At 39.6% G+C, this 17,826-nt stretch overlaps 2 protein-coding genes across 12 annotated transcripts in view; one reads left to right on the plus strand and one right to left on the minus strand.

Moving 5' to 3' along the window:
• The window catches only part of phka1a (phosphorylase kinase, alpha 1a (muscle)), a 35,815-nt gene extending 20,730 nt beyond the window's left edge, over positions 1–15,085 (minus strand). For all 10 annotated transcript variants that reach the window (XM_039822662.1, XM_039822661.1, XM_039822660.1 and 7 more), the window contains exons 1-13: positions 14,749–15,085; positions 11,661–11,819; positions 10,867–10,914; positions 9,414–9,582; positions 8,770–8,852; positions 8,524–8,604; positions 6,582–6,680; positions 5,859–6,005; positions 5,714–5,767; positions 3,728–3,850; positions 3,340–3,435; positions 2,087–2,194; positions 1,143–1,221 (exon numbers count right to left, since the gene is read on the minus strand). In XM_039822662.1, the coding sequence (XP_039678596.1) occupies positions 1,143–1,221; positions 2,087–2,194; positions 3,340–3,435; positions 3,728–3,850; positions 5,714–5,767; positions 5,859–6,005; positions 6,582–6,680; positions 8,524–8,604; positions 8,770–8,852; positions 9,414–9,582; positions 10,867–10,914; positions 11,661–11,819; positions 14,749–14,826 (1,324 nt within the window). In that variant the 5' untranslated portion in view covers positions 14,827–15,085. The remainder of the gene's footprint in view (positions 1–1,142; positions 1,222–2,086; positions 2,195–3,339; positions 3,436–3,727; positions 3,851–5,713; positions 5,768–5,858; positions 6,006–6,581; positions 6,681–8,523; positions 8,605–8,769; positions 8,853–9,413; positions 9,583–10,866; positions 10,915–11,660; positions 11,820–14,748) is intronic.
• Positions 15,086–16,634: 1,549 nt separating this feature from the next.
• Positions 16,635–17,826, plus strand: part of hdac8 (histone deacetylase 8) — a 34,634-nt gene continuing 33,442 nt past the window's right edge. For both annotated transcript variants that reach the window (XM_039822116.1, XM_039822115.1), the window contains exons 1-2: positions 16,635–17,010; positions 17,123–17,175. In XM_039822116.1, the coding sequence (XP_039678050.1) occupies positions 16,897–17,010; positions 17,123–17,175 (167 nt within the window). In that variant the 5' untranslated portion in view covers positions 16,635–16,896. The remainder of the gene's footprint in view (positions 17,011–17,122; positions 17,176–17,826) is intronic.

The following is a 17,826-nucleotide window of genomic DNA, read 5'->3' on the forward strand; positions in this document are numbered from 1 at the left end:
ATATTTTTTTTTAAGATTATTTTTTGGGGCATTTTTTCCCTTTATAAGATAGTAACAGTGGACAGACAGGAAAGGTGGGAGAGAGATGGGATGACACGCAGCAAAGGGCAGCAGGTCGGATTCGAACCTGGGCCGCTGCAAAGGACTCGGCCTACATGGGGCGCATGCTCTCACTGGGTGAGCTAGAGGCCGCCCCACAATGCTTTTTTTTAATATCAATTTTATAAAATCCATTTTAACAAAAAAATAAACTACAATTTCAAACATTACCATAGGTGGAAAGTAACTAATTACAATTACTCACGTTACTGTAATTGTAGTAGTTTTTTGTGTACTTTTACCTTTTTAAGTAGTTTTACTTTTACCTAAGTATGTTTTGCTTGAAGTATTGTACTTTGCTACATTTTAAAGCACATCTGTTGCTGAGTAAAAAAATGTTTTGGCATAGTTTTTTTCTTTCCTTTTTTTTTTTTTTTTTAAGTTTTTGGCACTTTTTTTTTATTTGAGTTTTTTTGCTTTGTGCCCTTAAATCACAAAAGACTGCGATTAAATTAAATGAGTATAGTAAGTATAAATAATATATTAAGTATATAATATAATATATAAGAAAGTATATCTCCCCCCTGCTGTTAAAAAGTAACTAGGTAACTTTTGCTCTGAGTAACTTTTAAATGAGCTACTTTTTACTTTTACTTGAGTAGATTTTAGTACTGGTAATTCTACTTGTACTTAAGTAAAAGTTCATCAAAGTAACAATGCTTTTACTTCAGTAGAATATTTTTGTACCCTTTCCACCTCTGCACATTACGGCAAAAATCTTTTTATTTATGTTTCAGCTCCTACTACGTGAGCCCCGTCTCTGTGTGTATCGAAGAGTTTTTCCTGGGTGTTTCTACGATGTGTTACGTTAAACAGCCAATCACAGACATTATTAGATCTTGGTAGAAGCATGCTGCGTGCTTATTGGCTCACTGACGCTGATGAGATTTACTCTTTAGGTATTGAAATTTGGTATTTAATGACGGGGCATTTTTCGATACTCGATACTTTGGAGGCAATTCGGTCGGTGCCTAAAAGATTTGAATTCGGTACCCAGCCCTACTAACGTGGGACTGAAACAACAGCGTTAACCGTTAACTCACCCTGTACGACCACATCCGGCTTTGGGACGGTGGAAAAACGTCGGTTAAGAGGGTCGATCTCTCCGGGGGCAAGAAATCCCTTCAAAAATGAGAGAGAGCTTAAAAAGTCATAGTCCAGAATTCAACGAGAATTTGGTTTGTTATTTGCATAAATCAAGAACAGACAAACAAGTCAAAATTAAGCCAACACGTAAACTTTACGTGATTTAAAGGATTATACGGCATTTTAAAAGCAGTGTGCCGTATTCTTCAATTATCTGACAGGAGATTACCTCAGGAAACATAATAAGTGAAATCATAGTACAATCAGAAAAGTAAATACATGTTTAGCATTTAAATAAAAACACATGCATAACATACATGCTGTTCTGTTAATGAAAGAAAGAAAGACAATGGTGCAAAAGTAATAAGAATACAGTGGTGCTCATAAGTTTATGAACCCACGCTAAAGTTGACTAAAAAGAGGAATAAAAAAAATTATCTTTTGGAAATTGATCTTAATACCTTAATTAAAAAAATTAGGAAAAATCCGACCTTTAAGGAAACCAATTTTCTTTGTGAATGAATAATGTTTCGTAAATAAATAAATGTTCTTCCTTAAAATACAGGGGGCATAAGTAAGTACACCCCTATGTTAAATTCCCATAGAGGCAGTCAGATTTTCATTTTTAAAGGGCAGTTATTTCATGGATCCAGGATACTATGCATCCTGATAAAGTTCCCTTGGCCTTTGGAATTAAAATAGCACCCCCACATCACACATACCCTTCACCATATCTAGAGATTGGCATGAGGTACTTTCCATAAGATCATCTCTCAATGCAAATCAAACCAGCTATTAGGCTAACTCAAATAAAACCAAGCTTTAACTTCCCACTTTTTCTAGAAAATAATCCATAATTCCTAAACTGAAGGATGATTTAGCTAGTGACACGACGGCTCACCTCGGCCAGAAGGTTTCCAAGGATGTACAGAGACTGTCCCCATTTCAGAGGACATTTGCCCATCGGCACCCTCTCCACAGAGTGAGGGTTCAAATACTCCTCCTCCACCTGTTTGCATTGAAAACAAACAACGGAATGTAAAAATGTTGCATAAATCATAGCAGATACAATAGAAACCCTCCACAAACTATTCATCTGAGTGAGAATAAAAGGAATTATAAAGTTCAGAAATAAACAATATGAGCACATTTTCACAGTATCCAAGTAGGGCTGGGTATCCTTTACATTTCTTTTTTTTTTGGATAGCGATACCAATACTGTGACTTCGATAGCGGTTCCTGAACTTTTTTTCGATACCAATTTAAAAAATTTCCATTTTCACAAAAAGATATTACAACATTACGCACAAATTGTTTTATTTATGTTTCAGCCCCTACTACGTGAGCCCCTTCCCTGTGCGTAACGTAGAGTTTTTCCTGCATGTCTCTACGTTAGACAGTCAATCACCAGCATTATTAGATCTGAAGCATGCTGCATGCTTATTGGCTCACTGATGCTGATGGAATTGATGGCGTTGAATGGCGAGGCATTTTTCAATACTCGATACTATAGAGGCAATTCGGTCGCTGCCTAAAGCGGGATTTATGGTCCTGCGGAGGCTCCACGCAGAGCTTTCTCCACAGCCTACGTAGGTGGCCTGAAGTTTATGTGTGTGTGTGTGTGTGTGTGTGTGTGTGTGTGTGTGTGTGTGTGTGTGTGTGTGTGTGTGTGTGTGTGTGTGTGTGTGTGGTAGAGCAAGTGAGAGACTGATGGTGGTTAGCTTTGGAGCGAGTGCCGACTCTAGAGTCATAGTGTGAGAAACAAAGTGTCTCCCCTGTGTTTTCTGACCATTGTGGGAAATCTGTAGCTGGAAAAGTTAACCCTCTCCTTGATTTCATGTTGTTTATGGAGAAGGAGAAGCAAGGAAATCCAACGCTGCCAAGCCGCAGCCGAGCGACATGCGTCGTCAGGCTACGGCGTAGGGTCCGTGTCTCCACGTACCTACGTAGGTAGCCACGGGGTAGATTAAACGCAGATTTTAAGCATAAATCAAGCTTAAAAGTATTGAATTTGGTACCGTCCACATCCCTACCTTCAAGCCCTGCATTCAAGTGAGGGTTCTTGCTTTTTATTGACAATACAGAACTGTGATCAACATCCTATAAAAAGTTCACAATGGCATCATGTCTACACCTTCCCTAAAAAGGCATTACCTTATCTGGGGGGACACTGTAGAGCTCTGGCAGCAGTCGTATCCCGTCTTTCTGTTTGATCAGGATGCCCTCCAGAGCCTCCTGGTACTCCTGCACCTGGGAGGAGTTTACATCAAACATTTACACCGTCAACATCCACAGAGGTGTGTGTACATACTGTCAAAAGCATGATGCTTGGAAACACACACACACACACACACACACACACACACACACACACACACACACACACACACACACACACACACAAAAAAAACAAAAAAAAACACAACACACAACACACACACAACAACACACACACACACACACACACACACACACACACACACACACACACACACACACACACACACACACACACACACACACACACACACACACAAATTACCTGCTCAGGGCTGTTGATAAAGATGCCATCCAGTATGAGGTAAGTCCAGAACAGCGGCCACTCACACTCAATGTTTTCAAACAGCTTCAGTTCTGCAGACTCGTAATACAGACGGTTTGGATCCTGGGGATCAAATTACAACAGAGGGCAGAATATAATAACGCGGATGTGATATTCTATTGATCCCTGAAGGGGCACGTTATAGAGTTCTCTATGAGAAGGTCCACCCGGCTGCACAAATAATAATTCACACAAGCTCTGAGTCAGACTGAGGAAAGACGGATATGAAGTTATTCTTTATACTAGTGTTGCTGGAGTTTGGACCCTTAAAGCCTTTGAGACAATTTCTCTTCTTCATGCCATGGGGAGGTTGTGCCAGAAATTCTGCATTTCTGTAACTCTCACAACTCCAGGAAATGTTCTGCAGAGCACACATATTCAACTTTACCACTTGGCTGTCACACACACTGATAACTGGAAGTGTCTCAGTATATCCAACCTTTAGCACGTACAGATTGGTCACTCAGCAGCTCTACAAGGCAATGAGACACCACAGCAGTAGATGTCAAATAAGCAAGTGCTGCGACTTGTGTGTGAAATTGTCTTCGTTTTTTAGCAGTTGAAAAAAATGTGTGTGTGGGGGGCATTAATTTGCCTTTTAAGCTGGTCTGCTTCCTAAAAAAGAAGCGCAGTTGGTTCATATTATACACTCTTCAAATTGTGTTTATTTCTATTTTCTAATAATCCAAAATGTCAGACATTTAATGTCTACTCCGTCTTGACAAAAAGATGATGGACTGTGAAAACACCAGGGACAACAATGGAAGTCCAGGACTTTATTGTAGTCTAATATATTATAATGTTCAATAAAATAAAATAAAAAACAAGCCAAACAGCATGACTAAAAGCCTAACGTATGAAAATCTGAGCATAAAGTGCAAGGAGAAGTTTAAGAATGTATTTTTAACTACTCTGACAACCTATTTTCTATCCAAAGAGAGAAAAGGTGAAGACCTTTTGCTACAGTCCATAAAACCAAACAGCCTCCATTACGTAAGAGCTAAGCAACGCTGACTGTGACATACAGCTCCTCCAACAGCCAGAGCAGCCCCACTCTGGCCTCTGTGTGACCAGACGTGTTTGAATTCATTTAGCCTTCTGCTTAACGTAGCTGTGTCTACTAATACTAATAAGGACGAAAGGGACTGAAAGGAGAAGGGAGTTTAAACCTTTAAACAAGAGTCACACTTTTCCTTGAACAAGCCACAAACAGTCAAAACTCAAGACGTTTTTGGCATTCAATGATGAAAACATGAAATAGAGAGGCCATGTAAACGTTGGACTAAGTGGGTCAAATACTGTATGTAAAGCCCTCACGGCTAGACTTTGTTGAGATATTAAAGAAATTAATAATGTCTACTTTTCAAAAGGACCCTGAAAAAATTACTTCAATGTTGAAAATTTCTCTTTTGTTTTATTTTCGTCAACAGTGTGATTATTATTGACATTTTCCATTATTTTTAAGTTTCTCTTAAGTCCTCCCGGCTCCTACCACCCATTGTTTTACGTAAGCACTGTACACCTTACCTCTCCCAAACTGTATTAATTTCCTGTCGTCTTTATGTTTGAAAAAAAAAAAGGACAGCAGAGAAAAGAAACTGATATTGCTCTGCTGTGGTAAGATACAAAAATAAAAGAAAAAAATAAATAAACAGAGGCCATGGAATAACATATTTCTCCATTGCTTATCTGAACAAAGTGAGTTAAAGGTGCAGTAGGTAAGACTTATGTCTAACAGCATTTCAATCACTGATCATTCTCCCTTGTGGGGGGCGGGGCTTAAGAGACCGTTTGGGCTTCAGCAGAAAGGAGGGGAGGGACTGAGAAGTTGTCGATGTTCAAATTCTTTGGCTAAGTCCTGGATCTTCCCAATCCTACCTACGGCACCTTTAAATGGATAAGCATGAACCATAACAAGTGGTTTACCTCTTTAGGCGTTTTGTGTCCGTCTCGGAGAAACCTGCAGCAGCCGTATCGACCCTGAACAGACCAAGAGAGGAAGTCAGCAGTCACACAAGTGTGCTACCGTGGGAAGTACATCTTTTTGCTATCTCACTGCACTTCTCTGCACCTGCAGTTTAGAGATGATCTCCTCCTTGGTCATGTTGACGATGCTGATGTCATCCACAGCGAAGGCGGGGTACGAGATGATCGCCAGCACTCCGGCGTCCACCTCTTTAGAGATGGACGCTCTGGGTAACATCGACGTCAGGATGGACTGATGAGGGAGGAAGGGAAGTGGGAATCAAAGCTGCTTCTCCACATCGAAGATATAATTCCGGGTTTGTACAGGGTTTCACCAAGTCAAAAATGTAAGACTTTTTAAGACCATTATGAATGAAATTTAAGACCTATACCACGACATCAAAAACAAAGTCAGATGTCAGAGTCCGTAAACATTGTCTGAAACAATTCCTTTGATTTCCTCATTGGCATTAAAGGACTGGTGTCTAGATTGGCTGCAATCTAAGTTGCATGTTGGTCTCATTTGTAGTCGTAATACAGTGAATTATATTTGGACTAGCGACACAAAGAACCAATAATAAAAAAAACATTCTAAAAGCGCTGTAGGAAGATTTCAACGAGCATTAGAGGTAGCGTTACATTGACGGGGGAAAATTAAGACCTGTTTAAAATTATTTAAGACCCAGAACACAATACTTCCGCGAATGCGAAAGACGTTTTATGCATAACATTTTGATTTAGAATTTTTTTTGAAAGACTAAATTAAAATCCCCACAGAAACCCTGTAATAATATTTTTCATCTGTGTATGTGTGTATGTGTGTGTGTACCTGGCAGTGCTGTATGTCGTCAGCCAAAGCGTGGACGACAGATCCAGGTCCACCTTTTGCTCCGAACAGGTTGAGCTCGTCCAAAGCCTCCAGAGCTGCCTGGAGGACGTACAGCAGTCATATTCAAATTTGTTCATTAGGATAAACCCCTTGAGATGTATCCTCTCGTTTTCGAGGGGGATACGTCTTGTCACCCTCGTTAAAAACAAGACAGCAGTGAAGTACATTTACTGTACTAAACTTTATTTAAATATTTTCATTTTATGCTACTTTATACCACTACATCTCAGAGGCAAATATTGTACTTTTTGCTAGAGTGAAAACTCTGAATACTTCCTCCACCGCAACATACAGTACACTTACTGTAGATAACAACACAACATGTAGCATTCATGCAGAAAAGCGTTAATAAAGGTTTATCTTGTTCCCAGATTTTCACAGAAATCCACTGTTTGGTATAAAATATATTGCTCCTGGGATTATGTTTTTATAACATAATCCGGGTTACATTATACAATTAATTATAAAAATAAAGATTCACGCTCCCTCAAGGGGAAATTACATGTCATGTTGTTCTCTTACACATTACAGATCAGTCAGAACGAGGGGCGGCCCATGGCTTGCTCAAGGGCACCTCGGCAGTGCCCAGGAGGTGAACTGGTACCTCTCCAGCTACCAGTCCACACTCTGTACTTACATACCATACGGGGGCCAAGCTACTGCCGCCCCCCACCAATAACAACATGGAATAACTGGAGCAGGGATCGCCTGCCTCTTTCCAAAGTCTTAAATTAAACTGTGTGTGTGTGTGTGTGTGTGTGTATACACTTATTAACCATCTATTTTCTTTCTCTTACTTTTACCATGGATCTGACTGAACTGAACAATTTCCCTGAGGGGATAAATAAAGTATTCTGAATCTAATTCTGTGTGTGTGTGTGTACTGGGTACTATGAGTCCTGTGTTATTTTAGAGTGAGAAGCCATTCCTGGGGGACCACAGAGAACCTGATACAGGACGGAGCAGGTGTCGTGCGCAGAGAGAGAGAGAGAGAGAGAGAGAGAGAGAGAGAGAGAGAGAGAGAGAGAGAGAGAGAGAGAGAGAGAGAGATTCCTGATGTGTAAAAACTTCCTCACAAGGATCAGGATTTGTATGGATTGAGACAAGACTTTTTTTAAATGTGATAAAACTCTTTTAAATATCCCAAAACATGTTCCTATTAAGCTAAAAATGGCTCATAGTTCTTGGAGAGAGATTTCAACTGAAAGATTTTATCCGACAGCAGCATTATATTTATCGCCACTGACATCAGGATGTATTGGTGCTACGGTGTTTGCTACTTTCAGCACCAAAACAAAAAGTCCCTCCGTCTGACCCGGAGTCCGTTTGGAGAGTCCGGGCCGTCTAAAGGTCAGCTTAAAGGCCGCCGCAGTGACTAGACACCTTCCACCAGAGATTTTTTTTTTTTTACTGGAGCACCTGTTCCGTCTCTGTGGAGGGAAGCTCTGCTCTCACTCAGCGCTCCGGCTGTTTTCTCCTCCATCTACTGTACCTCTCCCCACCGCTCTCCTCACTCTAACACCACACTCTGTCTAGTGAAACAGTGTGTTTCTACACATAGCTTTCACATCACGTCTCAATCTCAAATATTCTTGGACAATTATGTACAATAATTACTCAGTTACATGAGCAATATCTGTTATTTATTCACTGCTGGTACTTAGATATTTATACTGTACTTTATGTTGACACTGCACTACAATACCATTTGTACAATCCATTGTTTAAGCAACATAATCTTTTAACCCAATCTTACTTTTTAACTCAATGTGTATGTATGTGTGTATGTGTGTATGTGTGTGTGTGTGTGTGTGTGTGTGTGTGTGTGTGTGTGTGTGTGTGTGTGTGTGTGTGCGTGTGCGTGTGTGTGTGTATTAACAACCTTGGCCATGCCTATAGAGCTGGCGTTAATCTCAGTGATGCCCTGGTTGGTTTTGTCTCCTCTTTCCCACATCCCATAATCCTGTGAGGAACCAGAAAAGAAGAAGACGACAGCATAAATGTGACATTAACGGTTCCCAGAAAATGAATCACCAATTATTAAACTGGATCCAGGAATGGAGGGGTTCCGTTTAGAGAGGCTTTGTCCTTTAAGTGATTTTTGTTTTGACAATGAACGAACACTTACAGCCACTTTGTAAGCCGCCTCAATGTAGAACATGAGATTCTGAACTACGTCCACTTCATCTTGGGTGTAGACAATATGGAGACCTGGTAGACACACAAAGACAGTACCGGACAACTTATTAAGGTATTCCACGGTTAAAGTTACAATCTCGAAGATCTCGTTTCATTCTTTGGCGACACCCTGAAGTGAATCAGCCAGGTGGATTCTGAGCTTGAGGCAGTTTGACTAAAGTGCTCCAGCACCTTCAACCTAACCTGTTCACAAAAGGTATTTTTAACTGGTGTATTGATGAAGACTAAAACAAGACTAATGTGTCAACTGTTTTCGTGGGTTTTCTTGATAAAGACAAGACTTTTCGTAGAGAAAGAATTGATACAAAACAGGCAGGATGAAGATTAAAAAACTGAATTAAAATTCACACACTTTTCTTTTCAAATCTAAAAATAGCTGTCCTGTCAAAAATTAAAGGCGGAAAAGCCCAAAAAAAAAGGAATCTTAAAAAAAAAAAGTAGCCGTTTGTCGTAACTGCAGGTAAAACAATACATGTTTCGGGTATAACAGGTAACTCAAGTATATACTGTAGTTATACTGCAAAGATTCATCAATATTTAACATGCAAAAATGTCTTTCTGTTGCACATTTACCGGATGCGGTCATCTGAGCGAGGAAGAGCAGGAAGAGTGAGGTGGCGTCGACCTGCAGGTGACCCCACTGGTCGTCCCCGACAACCGGAGCACAGGTCTTGGTGTTGTACTTGGCATGGAGTGAGTCTGAGGTACTTCTGCTGTATTTAAACTTCTCCACCTTATCCAGCTGCAGGAAAGCGATAACGTACCCAACGAAAAGAAATCACGAGGAGGCAAATACAGCTGAATAAACATTTAACATGATGCAGTTGTGATCAATATGGAGGATATTTTAAGTATCGGAGCAGTAACTTATGTATATATATGCGAGGGATTGGGCAATAACACAACATATACCATGAGATTATTGTTTGTATTGTGGTAAACATCCTTTAATGTCTCCGACTGTATTACAAAGTACGTTGGTAAAATATGCATCAAGGTGATGAAGAACCTGGATTTTTCAGGAATTTAGTTCTCATTACATGTGCTTATTTTATCTACAGTTTCATAGTTGAATCTTCAGAAAACAAATTCAGACCACACCAGACTTTATTTTTGATAGGTTGGATATTTCAGCCTACATGTTTCAAATGTATTTTATATCTTGTATGTAGGGTACTATACGAGAAGGTTAGTCTGGGGACAACCTTCACCCACAAGAATGTGTAGAATCTATTATGAGTTTGGGTACAACTTTCACACAGAGGAATCGGAGCCAGGAATGTGGGAATCTATTAGGAGCATCGGCCATAAAAGGTGTAGTTTAAGAGTAAAACTTGTGCACTGAAATAGATGTCTCATGCTGTGTAAGCACAAAAAGAGTTTAAAAGGTATTCACTATGATGTACATGTGGTTCATCCTTGGGCAGACGTGTCTGTATGCTCATGGTTGTCCCAGTGTCATGAAAGTTTGTTCACTGTTTGAATAAAGCTGCACTTGATTTGTAATCATCGGACTGGTCGTCATCTCTGAGGTCTCCCTACATCATTTCTGAATCATCACCCGATATCAATTTTGTTTTATATATTCTTGCATTAATGATTGTATGATGACTATATGATGAGGAATTACTAACTGTTACCTCATCAGACGCATAGGCAACGCATAGGTAACGCCACAACATGCATGAATGAAGAAGGAAAAAATTACATTTTACTAAAACCTTTCCAAATCTGGTAGCAGAACTCTTCTCCATCATGAGAAGAAGTAGGAATAAATAAATAAATTAGGCTTAAAAAAAAAAAAAGGTGCATTAGCTGCAGTTTAACCTCTACTTTTATTTACTGCTGTAGCTGGGACACTGTCCAACTCCTGTGTTAACTGCTCTTCCTGTCCTGTGTGTCTTTGTATGTGTGAGAGAAAGAAACAGAGGAAAAGGTGTGTGTCAAAATCAATTTCTAGAGCTCAAGAGTAGAGGGTGAGAAAAGAATGAGAAAAGGGTGTCAAAAAATACTTTGAGATACAAACCTGCCTCATTATGCACTGAAGGATGCCTCTCATTAGCTTCACCACACTCTGGAGAAAGAGAGAGAAATGGCTGAATGTCAGCATTTTAAAAACACATCGTTCCTGGTGTTCAGGCAGAGAAACATGAGACCCGAATCGGCAGAGAGAAACACTCTGCACTGGGACTGAAGTAAGTCCCATAACTTATTTTTCATAACCCCAAACACAGACACAAAGGGCTGGGCAATATATTGATATTATATCGACATTGATGTATGAGGCTAGATAATGTCTTAACTTTTGGATACAGCATTGTATCGTGATATTTTCCGTGGCAATACTGTAGCGATATACAGACGCCAAGTATGGATCTATTATTATAATGTGTTCTTTTGGGGACATCATTTGAAATTGGGAACAATTTGAAGTTGGAAAAAAGGTAATAAAATTGCAATATATCGCAATATGTTTAAAATCGCAATAATATCATATCGCGATATCGTATCGTGAGGCCTCTGGTGATTCCCACGTCTAGTAAAGTGATCTCATTTTCTGAACTTAACTGACTGTTCTAGCCGTTTCATTATGTACCTTTACCCACTTAGTCACTGTATCCACATTATTGGTGATAATATATAATCAACAATCAAAATCATATATATATATCAAAACTCTCATTGTGTTAAGATTTTGTGAACGCTCCAATAGTCAACAGTACATTATTGCTGCAATATCGGCATCAATGTATTTGGTCAAAAATATTGCGATAATTGATTTTTTTAAACCATATGACCCAGCTCTACAGACACACCTACCTGCTCCAGTTCGTAGGCCTTGGCCTTGTCTTCGTCCCTGTCGGCGTTCTTCCTGTAGGCCAGACTTAGCGCCCACACAGACAGGACACAGTAAACATTGTCTCTGACCCAGGAGTGAGACTGTTCAGCGCTGCCCGGCAGAAGACCTGTCACTGGATCCTGTCAGACACACACAGAGGGGTCAAAGGTCGCAGGTCGGCAGTTAACACAAACAAATAAGACACTTCCGACACTGATGTAGAGGTGAACTGCTTCAGGGGCTCCACATTTACTTGTGCAGCTCAACAGAATATATAGCTAGAATATGTTTTTTTTTATTTTAGTAAAACAGCCTGAGAATTGATAGGTTTATTTTGAAAAAGAAAACTGGTTATAATTCATAAAATTCAAAGTCAAAATGGGATTACATTTGACATGCAAACAATTTAGTTTAACTGTTGTAGTATTACTTTGAGGGACAAGTGCATGTTTGCATTGTCCCCCTTTTTTGTTTTCATTTAGTAATCCATGAACTAGGACTGCAAGTAATTAATAGTTATCATTGGTTAATCTGACAATTATTTTCTCAATTGATTCTATAAATTAAGTCAATAATATGTGAAAAAAATACTTCACAAGAATAAGAAATAAGCAGGTATACACACAAGAGAGAAGGTGGCGTCTATGAAAATGTTAATTGCTCTACATCGACTAATAGTTTCAGTTTTTACATAACTCATATCCAAGCTGTTCCCATCACCAGAGGACTTCATTTACTACAAACTGTGATTGTCTTGCTGTAGCAGAAAATACAACTTTTGGTTGCATTGGAACATAAAATAAAATAAATCTATTAAGACACATCTGCTCCTTTCAAAAATAAAGTTATTTTTCTGTAAAAATTAGTTTAAAAAGTATTAGCTTTATATAAGGTATTTTCTCATTTCACATCAGTTTAGACAATCTACCTATGTAAATGTACAACCTTAACTACATTACCCATAAGCTCAGTTGCTTGAAACTATGCAGCTCGCTGAGGAACTGGAATAAAATGTGATCTTTGTGTACCATATTTAATATATCTTTTCCCTCTCTGTAACTGCTGTTGGTCAAGAAGAGCCACTAAATAATCATTTCTCCTGATGTTTAAGTTATAAAATGTCACTTTAATTACAGCTAACTGAGACCTAATGTCTTTCATCATCAAGATGAGTTTCATCATTAACAGAGAGGGATGTGGCTTCTGGGTAAGTTGCACAAATACACCAGCAAGAAAGTCAACATGATGGACCTTCTTCTTCGTGTAAAAGTGAGTGTAACTAGGGTGATTTATGTCTTTAGAGTAGCGTGTGTTGGGTTATTTTACTAATGGAATGGACTGTTGACTACACACTGCAGATCTCTGGCTAAGACATATATTACCCCCAGAAGAACAGACAGATAGATTTACTGTCAACACATTTTCTTACTCTTTATCAACTGCTGCAGCAAGCCTCGGCTCTCAGTGAGCACATTTGATCGTTAGTGCAGTGATCCATCTGAGCAGTGAGCTGTATGCTGACTGGTAGCCATTTGGGACAAATTCAAAAAGGTGACAGAGTTTGTCATTTTCAATATTCCATTTGTACAGAACTACAAATGTAGAGGCCAGATAATTGAAAGGTGAGATCCCAAACCCCTGGGTTTGCGTCCAATGGTTGAGGATCAAACCCGGATCAGAACTTTCACACCTTTTCCTCTCCACCTTGGTGTCTTTATGGACTTTACAACAATCTAAAATCCAAAACGCAGACATTACAAGAAGTGCAAGGGTTTGATTTCTGTTCTCAGTATTTTCTGGATGGAGTTAGTGTGTGTTTGTTTTGGTCTCCTCTTGCAGTTCAGATGTGAAATACCCTTTACATAGAGTCTAGTCCTGCCCCCTTACCACGAGCATCTAACTGATTCATTGGATTTTCTCTATTTGTGTCTTCAGATTCCAAATACTTTCTGTAACCTGCTGTCCTATAGGAAGACATGGAAAATACGTGAGGGGTATGTGTTCTTGTACTATCTTTCTGAGGACCAATTTGAGTTCTAGACCTTATGAGGACTTTTTTGTCCTGTCCTGACTTCTTTAAAAAGACCATTTGAGGGTTTAAATGTATGTTTAGATTAAGTTTAGGATAAGGTTTGGGGTCAGGCATGTAGTTTTGCATTTCCTATAGGGCCAAAAGTATGTGGACTTTTAGTAGGACTGTATGGATGGAGTGTTTCATGTTTTGGGCTAGGTATCTTAGTTCAGATGAAGGGTAATGTTAAGCTAAAGCATACAATGATATTATATATATATATATATATATATTTATATATATTTTTTTTTTTTAAACTTCCAACTTTGTGCCGGTTTGGGGGAGACCCTTTCCTGTTTAAACATGACAATGCCCATGTGCACAAAGCCAGGTCAATAAAAAATAGGTTTTTGACCTGCAGCCAGGTTCCTAAATAATGTGGCAAGTCTTCCCCAGAAGAGTGGAGGCTGTTGTAGCTGCAAATTAATGCCAATGGTTTGGTGCCACAATCCCATATGGGTAGGATATCCATACTAAAGAGCATGGGATGTATGTTAATGAGGGTCTTTGAAGTGTACAAGTGCAAGTCACCTCTTATAAACTTGAAAAATGACTCGAAAGCATGTGATGGCGCGGTGGATATGACCATGGATATGCCACATGCCTTTGGTGTGGAAGATCTGGGTTCAATTCCCACTGCGATACATCAACCAATGTGTCCCTGAGCAAGACACTTAACCCCCAACTGCTCCAGAGGTGTGCAGCCTCTGACATATGTAGTAATTGTAAGTCGCTTTGGATAAAAGCGTCAGCTAAATGACATGTAATTTAATGAAGACACACACTCACAAGTACTGTGCGTGTGTGTGTGTGCGTGCTGATGCCTTGCGCAATTTGAATTTACTTTAACTAGTCCATGCATGAAAACAGTGGAGTTTGTGTTCTCTTTAAACAAGCTAACATAACCTGCCTGCAGGTTTGAAGCAACTAACGTTACTATACCGTCAATTTTGATTAACTTTTAATGTGATAAAATACAAGAAAAATCAAATACTCACTTGGTGCCGCAGGATAGTTTGCTGCACTATCCGGGCATAGTTGTCCAGTTTAACGCCCGAGTTGCTCCTGCTTCTCATTGTGACAACTAGTCAACAGTTCTGCTCAGTTTCAGGTGGCTTCAAGTACTCAACAACACAAAACTCGCTAAATCCGCGACATTAAAGTCATTTCTTCGGCGCTGCTCGATCGTCCACAAAGCAAAGAGGAGGGCAGCTTTCTACGCGACTAGAAAAGCTGCTGCCTGGCTGGTTGTCTTTTAAAAACACAGCTCAACGCTGGCAGCGAAGAAGTTCCAGCAAGTGTTGAAACGGTTGAAACCTGAAGCTGCTGTCTGCGGTAAACTGGTCACAGGAAGCAGGAACAATAAGAGATGTTGCCTTCAAAATAAAAGCGGAAAGTCGGAAAGAGCTGTGCACTCTCTCTACTAAGTTACTGTTTTTTTTGCTGGGAACATAGAGACTAAGTGCAGTTTAAGTTCATAACTTAAAGTCACGCATTGTGGAAGAAGGCGGATATCATTATTTCAACAAACTGTGTCCTAAAATAAAATATACAGTATATTATAACATATTATGAAACGGGTAGCTCAAATCAAGCAATCTGATTGGTTCATAGCCGTAATATAATAACCATACAACGGTTATAATTCAAATTCCTTTGCACAATAAGTAGCCTATCACTCCGAGAAAAAAAACCCTCAATACAAATGTTGCCACGAAGGGAACCGTTCATCTGCACCCTTAATATATATGTCAATGATCTGCACACACACTGCAATGAAACAGAGCTGGTTTAAACTCGGCCAAGTATCCCTTAAAGTGTATGCTACATTTAGAATATTTTCACTGCTTTACCTTGCCATCAGACGGTCTTTTTCGACGGGTGGGACTGAAGCGCAAAAGTGATTAAGAAAGAAAGAAATATGGTGTCCTAATGATAGAACAGATATATATTTTACAGTCTATGGTCCTAACATTAGCTTTTAGACCACCATATGGGTCATGCAACTGTTTTTGAAGTATCCTTTCCCAAAAACATTAAAATTAACTTACGTTAAGAAGAATAAGAATACCTCTCTGTTTATTGATATACATTTTACTATACCTTCACTGCAGTATCAGTGCTTAACTGTTACTTGTTGTTGGGGTGACAGTGGTTGGGAACCGGAGAGTCACTGGTTCAAGTCCCAGTACGGACCAAAGTACAGAGTGTGGATTGATAGCTGGAGAGATGCCAGTTCTCCTCCTGGGCACAGTCAGGTGCTCTTGAGCAAGGCACCGTACCCCCAAACCGCTCAGGGCGCTGGTCCATTTGTGCATGAATAGGTCCTGAGCATGTCTGTGTGTATTTCAGGCCTGTGTGTAGTGATTTCTAACAAACAGAGTGTAAATTGTACTTGTCCCACTGGGGATCAATAAACAGTATAATTATTATTAATACATATTTTTATTTTCTCAACCGGAAAAGCTATTATTTCTTGTAAATAACTTGACAGTAGTGTACCCATGGATGTATTAAGAGGACGAGTGTATACCCCACTGTATGGAGAAATGCAGGAAATGGTTTTAAGTTTGAGGAGTGGACTGTATTTGATGTCTCATTTGTCATCTAACGATGACAAAAAGTGGAGAAAATAGTGTAGGCTAATATGCCTACTAAGTCGTGTCTTAACTAAAACGTTGACACAAACAATTATAATTTTATTAAACCTATATTTTATATATTCTATTCATCTTGCCTCAAAACTTTTTGGAAACTTTAGGTCGTTAGCTAGAAAGGCGAAAAGACTACAAGAAATCCCAGAATGCGTCTTCCTCCGCGTACGTTCCACTGTAAAAAAACGTCCGCGCGCGGAACGTTGGATTCACAGCTTGTGACCGTTAGGAAGCAGCTCAGCATATCCGTCCCATTCGTTACCAAAATGTCCGTCTTTCAAACGAGATAAAATCGCCCAAAATACATGTATATATTTCAAATTTTATCATCGTCGTCTAACGTCTAACGGAGTAGTGAACCGACTTTACCGGGGGGGAAGGTTGACGGTGTAACACCACACCTGAGAAGAAGACGCCGCTCGCATCTCTCATCACAGTGGATTTCTTTTAGCTCCATTCTTCGTCAACTAATTTCTATTTTAAACCACGTAAATGAGTCGCAGAGGAGACAGTGATGATGACAGCTGCGGTAAACGGAAGGTCGCTTATGTTTACAGCCCGGAATACATCGAGACTTGCGACAGTTTATCCAAAGTGCCAAACCGGGTGAGTTGGAAGGGCTAACGTTAGTTTACTACCAGGCTTTTTACTCACTAGCTCGCCTGCTTTGTTGTTATCCTTTTCCAGTCTGTGTTTTTAATTTCGTGTTCATTTCCAGGCGAGTATGGTCCACTCACTGATAGAAGCCTATGGACTCCTTAAACACATGAGGTGAGTGGAAGCTAATGTCAGTTTTCTAGCTTTAACAGTGATCAGAATCACTTTTAATGGCCAAGTTAAAACATTTTGACTTCGGCTTTTTGTCAAAGTACTTACACAGAAATAATAGACATACGGTTAAAAACAAGGACAACAAAGCTGAACAAGGCAAACCTAAACATACAGTAATACAACATACTGCCCTAACCTCGTCCCATACATGAAACACCCCTCCAGACCATTACTAACACACACACACACACACACACACACACACACACACACACACACACAGTATGACCACAGTATGTTTTGGCCTCTACCTTTTATTGAGTATGCTTCTCACCTCCAGCACAGTAAGACATACTATTTCCAAAGATGGTGTGGTGGTTTTCCTCGCCATTTTCTACTTCTCCATTTTATTAGATTATTACATCAAAGTTTGCTTTGCACATTGGAAAATGGATGCTGAGCTCACAGCTTTGTACCACTTTTCTTTAAACTTAAGGAGGATGATTGTGGTATTTCCCCCCTCCATATCCCAATCACTGCAATTTCCACTGCACTATATCAATGCAGTATTTATTGCGTTGATTCAGCAGTTTCTGTGCAGTTGGCATTTTATTTTATTGCTGGCTGTGTGGTGGTGCCAATATTTCTGTA

The sequence above is a fragment of the Perca fluviatilis genome, chromosome 14 (genome assembly GCF_010015445.1).
Source record: "Perca fluviatilis chromosome 14, GENO_Pfluv_1.0, whole genome shotgun sequence".
NCBI classification, from domain to species: Eukaryota; Metazoa; Chordata; class Actinopteri; order Perciformes; family Percidae; genus Perca; species Perca fluviatilis.